The 14387-nt window shown below is 42.1% G+C and overlaps 1 protein-coding gene across 2 annotated transcripts in view; it reads left to right on the top strand.

Moving 5' to 3' along the window:
* The window catches only part of Dennd5a (DENN domain containing 5A), a 108883-nt gene that overhangs the window by 30282 nt on the left and 64214 nt on the right, over positions 1 to 14387 (top strand). For both annotated transcript variants that reach the window (XM_008853448.2, XM_029556291.1), the window contains exons 2-4: positions 7623 to 7694; positions 8452 to 8561; positions 11482 to 12139. In XM_008853448.2, coding sequence (XP_008851670.1) covers positions 7623 to 7694; positions 8452 to 8561; positions 11482 to 12139 — 840 coding nt within the window. The remainder of the gene's footprint in view (positions 1 to 7622; positions 7695 to 8451; positions 8562 to 11481; positions 12140 to 14387) is intronic.

The following is a 14387-nucleotide window of genomic DNA, read 5'->3' as shown; positions in this document are numbered from 1 at the left end:
TCTACCTCAGGAGTGCTAGAACAATAGGCATGAGCCACCATGCCCAGTTTCATGTGGTGCTAGGTGTCAGATTCAGGGCTTTGTGCATGCTAGGTAAATACCAACTGAGATACATCTCTAACCCCCACAAATTCTTGTTATGTAACCCAGGCTGGCCTTACTCTCTGGATCCTTAGTCTGTCCTTAGTCTCCCGAGTGCTCGGTGTACAGGTGTGCACCGCCATGCCCAGCCTGGACACGTTCTCCTCCTCCTTCTTTTACCTTTACATTTTATTTATTTTATTGTGCAGTGTGTGCGCGTGCATGTGTGGGTGCCAGGAATTGAACTCAGGTTGTCAGGCTTGGTAGCAGGCACCTTTACCCACTAAGCCATCTCACAGGTGGCCCCTTCTTTTTATTTTTCAAATTTAAAATTTTTTCCAATTGATTTAATTTTATGTGTATAAGTGTTTTGCCTGCACATATGCATGTATGTAGGTACACCACATGAATAGGCAGGTCCCTTTTTATAAATTTTATTATTTTGTTTTTTGAGACAGGATCTCCCTGTAACCCCAGCTGGCTTGGAACTTGCTATGGAGACCAGGATGGTCTTGAACTCACAGAGATCCCCCTGCCTCTGCCTCCTGAGGACTGGGATCAAGTAGGTGTGTACTACCACCACACCTGGTCCTTTTTTTTTTTTTCTGAGACACGGTCTCCTGTAGCCCCAGCTGGCCTAGAACTCACTATGTAGACCAGGCTGGCCATGAACTCAATAGAGATCCTCCTGCCTCTGTCTCCCAAGTGCTGGGACTAAAGGTGCAAGCTATTGCTTCTTTTAATTAAAAAAAATGAAATTAGAAAAAAAAATTATTTTATATTTTATTTATTTTATTTTATGTTATTTATTATATTTTATGTGTATGAGTGTTTTGCCTGCATATACGTGTATACCCATGTGTGCAGTGCGCACAGAAACCAGAAGAGGGCATTAGATCCCTTGGAACTGGAGTTGTGGCTGCTTGTTAACTGTCCTATTGGTGCTGGGAACTGTACCCGGCTGCTCTACAAGAGCAATCGGCGCTTTTAACCACTGAGTCATCTTTCTAGCCCCAAGGATGGGTTTTCTTAGCTAAAAGACCAGCTTTGACAACTTGTTATACCCCCTACTAAACAGAAAATTGTCCAAATCTGTGATGTTACCTCAATAAATGTGTGTTCCCTGTAGGATATTTAGATGGTCTGAAAGGGAAGAAATAGTCCTAGCTATTCAAGTCTTTTCCTAGCCAGGCATAGTGATATGCGTCTGTAATATTGGCACTTAGGTAGTGGAAGCAGGAAGATCAGAAGTTCAAGGTTGACTATCAGAAGTTGAGGTCAGCCTGGGCTATCTGAGACCATGTCTCAAAACAAAAAGAAAGGCTGGGTGTGGTAGCACATGCCTTTAGTCCCAGCACTTGGGAGGCAGAGGCAGGCAGATCTCTGTGAGTTCAAGGCCAGCCTGGTATACTTAGTGAGTTCCAGGCCAGCTGGTACTACAGGAAGACCCTGTCTCAAAAAGACCAAACCAAACCAAACCAAACAAAAAAAATACAACCTCCCCCCCCCAAAAATTGTCCTAAAAGTGATTTGGAACAATCTGTGTGGATAGGTTCTCAACCCAGTTTTTTTGTTAAAACTGGTCAAATAGTAGGTATACGAATTGGTTTAAGTCTGGTACTTACAAGATGCTAAACAGCCGGCAAAGCCCCAGTAAGAGTAATAAAAGTTATGTGACTAAACATGTTGAGAAAGAGAGCAAATCTGCCTCCAGGGGAACCATAAGAGTAACAGATGACCTCTGTCTCTGTCTCTGTCTCTCATATACTTTTAATTGAATTTTTGTGTATTTCATATAAAACATCTTAATCATCTTTATACCTCCTCCCTATCTGCACCTGCCCATAGCCCCCCCCACCAGATTTCATGGATTCTGTCATTTATATTAAAGCCTCTTGAGTCAAGTTAGTGTACCCAGATGTCCCTCAGTGCAAGTTCATCTACTGATGTCTAGTCAGCCTATCTAGAATCTTTCCCTTAAAGAAGATCAGCTCTCCCCCACCCAGCAGTAATCAGTTGTCAATTTTTCAGCTAAGATTTTAGCCTGCTGCCCATTTCCCTAGTTCTGTGCTGGGTTTTTGTATGCTTAAGTTTGCACAGGTCTTGTGCTTGCTGACACAATTGCTGTAGATTCATAGGAGCAAGGTCCCTGGAGCCTATAAGACTCTTCTCCTCTGGCTCTTAACAATCTTTCCACTTCCCTCTTCCCCTGTGGTGCCTGAACTTTTGGTGGGTGGAGTTTAATATAGGAGTCCTGTCCAGGGACCCACACTGTTATTCTCTATGCTAGGCCATTTGTGGCCTTTTTTGTTCATTGCCCTCTGTTACATAAGGGAGCTTCTTTGTTGAGAGTTGAGAGATGCATTAGTATTCTCTCTACCCCTTGTTCCACTATGATCCCTGAGCCTTAGGTGTAGAGGTTCCATTGTATATGTGTCACTTAGGGTTCGACATCTTACAGATGCTCCATGTGTGACCAGTTGTGAAACTCTACAATAGTCTCCATTGGTTGCAAAAGGAACTTCTTTGATGAGTGGTGATTGACATACTTGTCTGTAAATAATAAGGATAATTCCTTTATTATTTATTTATTTATTTATTTATTTATTTATTTATTTATTTATTTATTTATTTATTTATCTTTTTGAGACAGGGTCTCCCTGTAGCCCCAGCTGGCCTGGAACTTGCTATGTAGACCAGACTGAAGTTCCTTTTTGCCATGCCTGGCTGGGATCCATATTTAGCATATAGTAAGAAATTACATTTGTCTAGGAATGTGACAGCCTTAGGGTTTTCTCTGAGATCTATGACCCTTCCAGCCATATGTATTTGGCTATGTTTACAGTACCACATGAGTTATCTCCCATTGAGTGGGCTTTAAGTCCAATCTGGTAGCTGTTGATTACCCCCAAGATAAAAGTGCCATTATTGCACCAATATAGTTTGCTGTATCAGTCTTTGTTGTGGTTATTAGGCCTTAGAGCTGGGGTTGAACAATGAATTGGTGTTCTTTAGCAGCTTGCGTAGTGTCCCAAAACGATGAGAACTAGCCTTCAGGGAGGTGGCTTCCAGGTCAGTTCCAGCCCTATTGCTCCAAGTTCTGTGTCCAAAGTATATCCTATCTTCAGCAATAGGGTCTTACCTTTAAGTTCTGGGAGACAAAGACCGCAGCAATAGCCTGTGTAATTTTGGGAGTCTCTTGGACTATCCTGGCCAACACTTGAAGGGGGGTTTCTCCTGTCTGGCACTGGTTCTTGTTATATAGCCTGCAGCTATACACATGGACACATGTAGATATTGTATGTGAATTTTTCAGCAGGCTTTTGAACTAACACATTTCCCTCTGGTTTTTCACATCAGCTAAGCATAATTTATCTCTCCTTTCTTCCTGTCTAACCCTTCTCCAGTTAAAGTACCCCCATTTCTCTTGACTTTTTTACTGAAAGGCTTGAGCAACTTTCCAGGAATAGTCCTTGTGTAAGGGCCTCTGTAGCCTGTCCAGGGTAGGGGGCAATTCATTGCCTGCTTCTGTGTGTTTGCTTTGAATGTCTGCTTGCTGAACACACAGTCAGCTGTGGACCAAGGTACAAGGTCTTATTTCTGAGGAACAGTTGGTTACCCTTTTAACTTTAAGTTATAGGAGTTGCACATTTACTTAGCTTCACATGAAGAGGAGATAAGGAAGGTGACAGCTTCAAAACTCTACAACAACTCTAATCGTGTGGGTTTTTTTTTTTTTTCAGTCTTTTTAAGACAGGGTCTCCCTATAGCCCCAGCTGTCCTGGAACTCACTATGTAGACCAGGCTATCCTTGAACTCACAGAGATCCACCTGCCTCTGCCTCCCAAGTGCTGGGATTAAAGGTGTGCGCCACCACGCCCGGTGGGTATTTTGTTTTTATTTTGTTTTCTTGAGACAGGGTCTTGCTTTATAGTCCAGGTTGTCTTCAAACTTGTGACCAATCTACCTGCCTCTAGAGTGATAGAAATATAGTTGTGTGTCAACCACACTTGGCTTGAGGGGGTCTTTATAAGGTGCCTTTATTTAAAAAGTCTTTTTAATTAATTCTCATTTAACTAGAAATTTGCATTTTCTTCTTTTCTACACTGAGCCCCGATAGAGATGACAGGAAATGCTGCCTGGTTTGTATTGGGATTCAGAAATTATCTGGAAAGCAGGGAAAATGGAAGTGCAGGGCACAGACTTGTAGGCAAAACAGGTTGGCCCTGTAACTTGTCAAGAGTAGAAGTGTGAGTTGGTAGCAGTACTATTTTGGCAGAATGGTCTGTTTCAGGAATTTTTGTCTTTTTGAGACAGGGTCTCCTTGTAGCCCTAGCTGTCCTGGAACTCACTATATAGACCAGGCTGTCCTCGAACTCACAAAGATCCACTCGCCTCTCCCTCCTAAGTGCTGGGATTAAAGGCATGTGCCACCCACCATGCCCAGCTTAAATGGCATTTTTCAGTGCAGTCAAGAAACTCTTCCCCAACAAGTAGCACTACTTGGTCACCAGAGGATCATTCTAGGGTATCCCAGAATGCTAGTATACAAAGGGTAGCATATCAGCCTAGTTATAGCCACTGCCTGAGGAAAACGGTTCTGTTACTCTTGCCACAGATGTGAAGTAGACCCAGCATGGTGTTAGTAACAGTGAACTGAGTCAGTCCATGAGGTCATGGACTTCTGTCTTGGGCCTAGAGAGAACAACAGTTCAACTGTCTCCATGTATGCCATGGTACGTGTGTTGAGATCAGAGGACAGAGATAGTGTTTTCTTATTGCTACATTTTAAAACTTAGCCCTCCATAAATAATAAAGTTTGAATCATATCAACAAAAAGATCTTAGGTTTGTGAATCCCTTTTCTTTGACCTGGTGCTTTTTGTGGGATGGCTGAGATGAATACGGCTTGTTCCCAGGGCCTTCATACCTCTTTGTATGCCTCTATCCCCTTTCTCTGGTACAGTGTGCTCCTGCTGCTGGTGTGATCTTGTCCACAGGACTTTGTAGTTGGTACTTGGGTAATAACTTTAGTCAGACCCTGATTCTTGTCAAGATTTCCTGTTGATAGAAGGCCCACAAGGTAGAGAGGTGGTAGAGGACAGAGCCCATTCAGGCCACCTCTCCCTCTGATTCACAGCCTCTGCGTCCACTTCAGCCACACTCAACCAGCTGTCCTGCTCACCATGCTCCATGCTTTGTCCTTCTGGCTACTGTGGTTTCCCTCTTAGTCCCCATTCCAACCTCTGAAGGCCCATCCTGTCTTAGGGGCACATCATAGCTATCTTAGGAAAATGCCTTTTCCCAGAAGCTTTCAGTTGGGTTGGTGGTAGCTGCCCTGACTGATTCTTTATGTTCAGATGCTTTGTAGATGGCTGTTAAGGGGATTTTCTGGGTGAATTAGGACGAAATGAGCAAACTGATAACTAAAAGTAAAGCAGTTTAGGAGGAAGAAATAGTCATCTTCTCTCAGAACTGAAGGTAGTTTAAAAATACATTCTGGGAAGTTCAGCCTGCAGACAAGATCACTATGCCACCTGCTCGCTGCTTGGCTACTTGTGCACTGAGTGTAGGCCTGCCTTCAGTCATTCTTGCAGGTGCTACTCAGAGCACTGAGACTGCTCTGCATAAGCTGCAGGCCTCTGGTGGATCTTTTGCCTGCTGCTGTTGCCAGTCTTCCTGAGTGAAGATTACCCAATATATTTTGAGAGATGAAATGTGCTCAAAAAGAAAGTTTCAGAAGAATGAACTTAGAAGAAGGAGTTGGGAATGAGAGGTGCTTGCTTTGCTACAGAAGGAAGGCTGTGTCTTGACAGAAATAGTGACTACATGGGCTGCTGTTTCTGATAGTGGACAAACACTCATTAGTGAAAAGATTTTAGTTAGAAACTGGTAACTCTGACTGGAATTAGTTTTTTCTACAGGTACTTTGAACATGCCCCCTTCCCCTTCACAGTGGGTCTCATGTAGCCCCGGTGACCTCAGACTCTGTGTAGCTGAAATGACCATGAACTTTTGATCCTTTTGCCTTCACCCAAGGTTTTGTGCATGCTAGGCAAGCCCTCTACCAATTGTACCATCTCCAGCCCTAAACTTTTGTTTTTACAAAGAAACCTGAAAGGTGACTCTGGGATGATTTGGGGTGAGAGCTTTTTGACTTTAGGTCTATCTCATCTTGTAATGACAATCAGTGCATCTCCCTTAATGGTTATTAGCCCCCTTGAGTCTAAACACTAACTGGGATAGACTTCTGTTGTCTAGAATCCTGTGTATCATGTGGCTGAAGTTGTAGAGCTTCCCAGATAGTAGGTTTTCTGTGAAGTGACTGTTCATGTATTTTCTTTTTCTTGTATATTTGACAATAAGTTCCTTGGCTGTAGGTGTTATGGTTCATCTCTGCCTTCCATAGTACCAAAGTCCCACATTTCACATGGTCATTCAGTAAGTAAGTTCTAAAGTATTGAGTTTACCTGAACTGTCCACGATCATGTTTCCTGTGTATTTTTCTATGACATCTACCAAACTTGTTTGAGCTATTTAGGTACATTTAACTTGTCCCAAACTTTTGAAGAAAAATGCATATTTGGGTTGGTCTACTTTCAGATACAGCCCTAATGTCTTTATAGTAATTTTTGTTTTGTGTTGTGTTTTGGTCTTTTTTTGAGACAGAGTCTCCCTGTCCCAGCTGACCTGGAACTTGCAAGAACAACCAGTTTCTTAACCGTTGAGCCATCTCTCCAGCCCCTGACCTGGAACTTGCTATGTAGGCAAGGTTGACTTTGAAAGTCATGGTTTTGTTTTATTTTTACTTTTTTGGAGACTCTCTGTAGCCCCAGTTGGCCTGGAATTCAATGTGTAGACCAGGCTGGCCTAGATCTCATAGTGATCCACCTGCCTTGGCCTTCAAGTGCTGGGATTAAAGGTGTGTGCCACCATGCTTGGCAAACAAACAAAAAAAATTTTTTTGAGGTAGGGTCTCACTCTGTAGCCCAAGCTAGCCTTGAACTCTAAGCAGTCCTCCTACCTCAGTCTCCCAAGTGCTGAGATTACAGGCATGAACTATCACACTCAGCCTTCAGTCAGCATATTTTGTTTTAATGATATAGGATAGATAGAATGAGGGCTGGAGAGATGGCTCAGTGGTAAAAAGCACTGACTGCTCTTGCAGAGGATCAGGGTTTGAGTCCCAGCACCCACATGGCGGCTAACAACCGTCTGTAACTCCAGTTCCAGGGGATTTGCTGACCTCTACCAACATTGTACATCATGGGTACACTTACACACATGCAGGCAATACAGTCATATACATAAAATACAAATAATCAATTTTTTTTTAAAAAAAGAAAGTATAAAAGAGCATATATAGCAAGGGTAAGTATTGTTTTGTGAAATTTTTTATTTTGGGTAAATATATATGTATATATGTATATATATGTATATAGTTATTGTTTTGTGATATAAAATGTATTTTATGCTGGAGTCATAGAAAATTGGCATAACACTGCTTTATTGTAATACTTTGTTGTTTCATTTATTATATAGCATTATGCCAGTACATTCAGGCTTCTAAAGCCAGGGATGGTGCCAGCCCTTTCATTCCAAGTACGACTGAAGGTAAAAACAAAACAAAACTGAGCACACCCAAAGCTCTCTGGTGGTTCTCAGACATGTCTCTCCAATGGGTTTTGCACCCTTTGGCTTTCTAACCTTCTTGTGCCTTTTGACCAGTAGATTTTTTAGATCTGTAGCCCTCTATGTTGTGGGTTCTTTGGCTCTTTTCCTCCTCACTTTAGTATTCTTATTTCAGTATATTCTAGTGTTCTTAGGAGGAGGAAGAGAAAAACAAAAGAGAATTTTAGAAATTTCAAATGATTCTGAACTGACAAAATAGCCCACTAAATGGACTGTGAGTGAAGTCATCCTCCTTAATGTTTTTTGTATTTTTTGGGGTCTCTTTTTATTTATTTATTTTTATTATCACGGACATGTATAGCTTATTCTGAATTTAAAATGTTACTCTTTTATCATGTTTCCAGTTGATTTTAGGCAAATTAAATGTGGCTTTCACAGGAAAAGATGGACAGTCCCCTTTCATTCCTTGTGCTTCGCCCCCTTGTACAAGAAAATTAACCATTGGGTTGCAGTAATGATTTTCTTTGGAGGAAAGCTAAGACAGTGTGTCCTATTGACTGTGCTCCAACTTTTCAGCTTCTTTACTGACACAGTAACTTCAGTGCCTCTCCTCGATGGTTGGCATACTAACCCTTGCCTTCATTTCTGCACTTTGCTGGACTACCAAGCTCTGATGTTCATAACCCTGTGGTTGAAAGGGACTTTGTGGAGATGATTTGCTTCATTCTTTTTCTTTCAGGAGAAAATTTTGAGCAGACACCATTGAGACGAACATTCAAGTCTAAGGTCCTTGCCCGATATCCTGAGAACGTAGAATGGAATCCCTTTGACCAAGATGCAGTGGGAATGGTTAGTATTTGTTAGCCATGGGATCATTTGTGGAGTAATTCATAGCAGGATTATGGGTATGGCAGCAGTGCCCATCAAGTACCACTAATTTGTTTTATTTTGGGATGCTGGGAACAAACCAGGGCCTTGTGCATGCTAGGCAAGCACCAATGAAGTGTACCCCAATACTAAATACTAATAAGTCAAGAAGGAGGATTGTAGTACATATTGCTCACGATTCTATGTGTTTTATCAATGTATCAGACATCCAGAATATATTAAATATACCCCAAATCACGTTTCCATTTTTTCAGACAGCTGTAGTATTGAGTCAGTGAATTTACTTGGAGCACCAAGCTGTTGATTGCTTACTGCATTGTGATAACGTGATGAGTGAAGTTCAAAGCAGTTTTATTTCATTCTGTATTGTGTCAGACAAATATAACAGAAATGAATTTTGTTTGATTTTGGAGATAAGGTTGTGTAATGCTGGGTGGACTAGAACTTACTATGTAGACCAGGCTGGCCTGGAACTTACAGAGATCCATCTGCTTCTGCCTCTTGAGTGCTGGGACAAAAGGTGTGCACTACTACACCTGGCCCAGACTCTTGCTTTTAACCACATCTTTGTGTTAGCTCTGTTATAGTTTTTTGTTTTGTTTTGTTTTGGTTTGGTTTGGTTTGGTTTGGTTTGTTTTGGTTTGGTTTGGTTTGGTTTGGTTTTTCATCTCTGTGTGTGCACATGGGCATACCTTGGGTATTCCTCAGATAAACCTTGAATGTCATTCCTTGGAAGTCTTCCACTGGTTTTGTTGTTGTTGCTGTTTGTCTTGTTGGCCTGGAACTCACCAAGGAGGCTGGGCTGACTGGCCATTGAACCCCAGGATCCTCCTGTCTCTGCCTCCCTAGCTCTGGGATTACAAATGCCAAGCCATGCTACCAAGCTTTTTACTTAGGTTCTGGGGATTGGACTCAGGTCACCATGTTTGTGAGGTAAGTGCTTTACCAACTGAGCCGTCTCCCCAGACCTCTATTATAATTTTAATAAGCCTTCTATAATTTGATACCCTCAATAACCCTCTGAAATAGAGTTAACTATATTATTGTTGCACAGATGAGGAAACAGTTTTAGAGGACCGTAAGTTTTTTGAGTCCTAATCCATTGCTTATTTCTTTTTTTTTTGTCTTTTTGAGACAGGGTCTCCCTGTAGCCTCAGCTGTCCTGGAATTCACTATGTAGACCAGGCTGGCCTCGAACTCAAAAAGATCCGCCTGCCTCTGCCTCACGAGTGCTGGGATTAAAGGCATGCACCACCACGCTCAGCTGCTTATTTCATTTTTACATGTTGTATTCTAGAAACAAAAAGGCTTTGGGAGATTACGTGGAAGGCCAATGAATATATCATAAATTAGGTCTTTATTTGTTAACCCAAGCTCTTGGTACTTCATTTGTCGAGCCAGGTTCACATAAAACTGGGAAATGAAGCTGGGCATATGGTGGTACATGCCTTTAGTCCCAGCACTTGGGAGGGAGGCAGAGGCAGGTGGATCTCTGTGAGTTCAAGGCCAGCCTGGTCTACATAGGGAGTTCCAGGACAGCTGGGGCTACAGGGAGACCCTGTCTTAAAAAAGACCAAAAAAAAAAAAAAAACCCACAAAAAACTGGGAAATGAGGACTGATGGATTGAGGGCAGTTTGATTAGCTATCAGTTTGTTATTTATTTATTTATTATTTTTATTTTATGTGTATGCATGTGTTGCCTGCATGTAGGTAAGGGCACCCATGTTGTGTAATGACCGTAGAGGTCAGAAGAGGCTGTTGGATCCCCTGGGACTGGAGTTAAGGATGGTTGTTAGCTGCCATGTGGGTGCTGGGATTCAAACCCGTGTCTTCTGCAAGAACAACCAGTGTTCTTAACCACGGAGCCATTTCTCCAGCCTCAGCTATCAGTTTCTTTATATTAAGCATCTGAATCAATGTGGAAAAAGTAATCTTTACTCTTTGATGTCATCTCCTTGGTTTATATGAAATGAGAACCTTTTTGATATGAGAAGTTTTATTGAAGACAATGTTGTGAGATAGAATAGAAAACTGTTTGCAAGCTGATTTCATATCAGGCATGAAGCTATCAGAGGCATTTCTCACATCATCTCCTAGTATGCATGTAATTCTGTTACGCCATTGTGCTCAGCCACCCACTGTTGCCTAGTTTCTACAGACTTTCTTTTACTTCCACAGCTTTGTGAATTTTCTTTCTGTCCAGAACTGTCCTTATTTTCCTTGTTTACCTGATGAATTCTAGTATGACCTGACCTCATGTCTGAAGCTTTTTTTTTTTTTTAACGTTTCCAGGCAGAGTTGTCTGTTTTATGTTCCTCTAGTGCTTTGAATATACTTTAGTTTAGCCCTTGTGTTAGTTACTTTCCTTGTTGCTGTGACAAAATGCTTGATGAAAGCAACTTAAGAAGGAAGGATTTCTTTTGGTTCACAGTTTGAGGGTACAGTCCTCATGGTGGGGAAGTTACAGTGGCAGGAGCATAAGGCAGCTGGTCATTTTGCATTCATGGCCAGGAAGCAGAGAGAGATGAATGCTGGTACTTAGATCACTTTCCCTTTTCATTCAGTCTGGGGCTCCAACCCATGGAATGTCCTGCCCATATTTAGGGCAGGTCTTCCTACCTCATTTAACTCAATCTAGAAACTCCCTTGAAGGCATGCCCAGAGATTTGTCTCCTCTGCAATCGTAGATCTTGCCAGGTTGATAATCAGTATTAACCATTGTAGCACTGGTAATTGTATTACAATTTTATGTACTTGTTTGTGTCTTATTAGCATGGGGGAGCTTTAGGGCAGATAGACATACATCTAGCACAGTAGATTATAGCTAGCTAGGTATGTGTTCTCACTGCTTATTGTTTCCCTGTTGTTTTTTTTTTTCAGCTATGCATGCCCAAAGGGCTGGCATTCAAGACCCAGGCTGATCCCAGGGAGCCGCAGTTCCATGCCTTTATTATCACGAGGGAGGATGGCTCTCGGACATTTGGATTTGCCCTCACCTTTTATGAAGAAGTGACTAGCAAGCAGATCTGCAGTGCAATGCAGACCCTCTACCACATGCACAATGCTGAGTATGATGTCATACATGTTCCTCTTGCTGATGGTGGTGACCAGAGTGGCATGGAAGATGGTGAAGGCATTCCTGGGACCAAGCTGCAACGCTTCAACTCCTATGACATTAGCCGGGACACACTCTACGTCTCGAAGTGCATCTGCCTAATCACTCCCATGTCCTTCATGAAGGCATGCCGGAGTGTTCTGGAGCAACTCCACCAGGCAGTCACATCACCTCAGCCCCCTCCTCTGCCCCTTGAGAGCTACATATACAACGTACTCTTTGAGGTGCCACTCCCACCTCCTGGCCGCTCTTTGAAGTTTTCTGGGGTCTATGGGCCAATTATCTGCCAGAGACCAAGTACCAGTGAGCTTCCCCTATTTGACTTTCCTGTCAAGGAGGTCTTTGAACTGCTCGGGGTGGAGAATGTGTTTCAGCTTTTTACTTGTGCCCTTCTGGAGTTTCAAATTCTGCTCTACTCACAGCGTAAGTCAGTGTTATCACTACTCTTGGCCTACTGGGGTTCCTTCTTTCCAAATTTATATAAGTGGGGCTGACTGTAAAGGTCACGGGCTGTTACAGCCTTTTTCAGGTAGATGGTGAACTGATGGACCCCAATAGGCTAACATTTCTGATTGGCTGTTATCATGGCCTTTTTGGTAGGAACTCTAGTTTGGGAGGGGAACACTGTCTTGGACATCTTCTGACTGAAGCTATAAAGGCTTGGGAGAACTCACCAGAAGTGATGTTCCATTAGTTCTGTTCTGTCAGTGTACAGAGGTTTTTCGTTTGTTTGTTTGTTTGTTTGTTTTGAGACATGGTCTTATTCATTTATCTAACCCTGGCTGACCTGGAACTCAGAGAGATCCGCCTCCTGAGTCCTGGGGTTAAAGGTGTGTACCACCACACCTGGTCTCTACAGAGTTATTTTTCTCTTTTCCTCAGTCTGACAGTAAAATCAAGGATTTTTCATGGCTATTCCTTTATACATTGAGATAATGAGGTGTTGCTTCTTTCTGTTGTTTGTTTCACTGACTTATTTTTATAAATGAGAATTGATGCTGGGTGTGGTGGTGTGTACCTTTAATCCCAGTCCTTGGGAGGCAGAGGCAGGTGGATTGAGGCTACCCGGGTTCATCTTGTGACTTCCAGGTGGGCTGTGACTAGGGAGACCCTGTCATATCTGTAAAAAAAAAAAAAAAAAAAAAAAAAAAAAAAAAAAAAAGAATTGAATGTAAACAACACATTTGGAAAGAATGCTAAGGTAGGCAAGAAAGAGTTACTTACTATGTGAGCCAGATAGGTATCATAAAATTAATTAGTTTACATGTTTATTGAGAGTGTACTGTGTACACAAAGATTATTTTATTTTTAATTATGTATACACGTGTGTCAGTGTATAGATATGGACATTTGTGCAAATGCCCACAGAGATCAGAAACTTCAGATCCCCTGGAACTGGAGTTACTGTTGATTGTGAGCCATGTGACATGGGTGTTGGGAACTGAACTTGGATCCTCTGGAAGAGCAGTACATGTTCTTAACCACTGAGCCATCTCTTTAGCCCCTAGGATGATTTTTTAAAAATAGATTAGGTCTTGCTGGGTATGTTGGTACACATTTTTAATCCCAGCACTTGGGAGGCAGAGGCAAATGGATCTCTGTGATATCGAGGCCAGTCTGGTCTACATAGTGAGCTCTAGTCCAGCTGGGGCTACAGGGAGACCCTGTTTCAAAAAGACCAAAAAAGATAAGGTCTCTCTGAATCTCTGAATGACCTGTGAATATCTGTAGTAAAAATCTTCCAGGCCGGGCTGATGAGATGGTTCAGTAGTTAAAAGCAGTTGCCATGTAAGTCTGACAACCCAAGTTCAATCCCTGAAATCCTAGTAAAGGCAGGAGAGAACCAACTCCTCAGCACATAATAATTTTTAATAATAAAAAAAAGAAGGCCGAGCATGGTGGAGCACACCTTTAATCCCAGCACTCAGGAGGCAGAGGCAGGCAGATCTCTGTGAGTTCAAGGCCAGCCTGATCCACACAGTGAGTTCCAGGACAGCTGGGGCTACAGGGAGACCCTGTCTCAAAGACCGAAAAAAAAAAAAAAGAGTGGGGGACTGGAGAGATGGCTCAGTGGTTAAGAGCACTGGCTGCTCTTGCAGAGGACCCAGGTTCGATTCCTAGCACTCACATGGTGACTAACAACTGTCTGTAACTCTAATTCCAGAGGATCTGACACCTTTTCTGACCTCCATGGGCATTGCATTCACATGGTGCACTTATATACATGCAAGCAAAATACTCATACATATAAAATAAGAATTAATTAAGCATGTAAAAAATAATCCACCTTAAAATATTCCAGGGGAAGAGTAGAAAGTAGAAGGGGGTCTAAGACAAGGATGTGCTTCATGTGTTCAGAACAGTGAGGAACCTAGGTGAATGGAATGGAGTGGATGAGCCAGGAATATGTGACTCGTAGAAGATGGTATTAGGGACTTTGGAGGACAGGTTGTAGAGCCTTACAGGCTCATGGAATGGTAGGGCTTTTACTCAGAGTTATATGACCATAAAAGGTTGTAATTTTTTTGACTTTTTCTTCAGAAATAATTTTTATTTGTGGAACCATTGAAAGAAATGTTCAGAGAATCCTTGTATACTCAATTAGAAATTCACTGTTAACATTTGCTTTATTGTATATGTGAATATAACTAAATCATTGAGAACTATTGCA

Source organism: Nannospalax galili, unplaced genomic scaffold (assembly GCF_000622305.1).
Source record: "Nannospalax galili isolate Female #2095 unplaced genomic scaffold, S.galili_v1.0 scaffold44, whole genome shotgun sequence".
Taxonomy (NCBI): Eukaryota; Metazoa; Chordata; class Mammalia; order Rodentia; family Spalacidae; genus Nannospalax; species Nannospalax galili.
The sequence above is the reverse complement of the archived record's forward strand: the minus strand, read 5'-3'. Positions and strand labels throughout refer to the sequence as shown.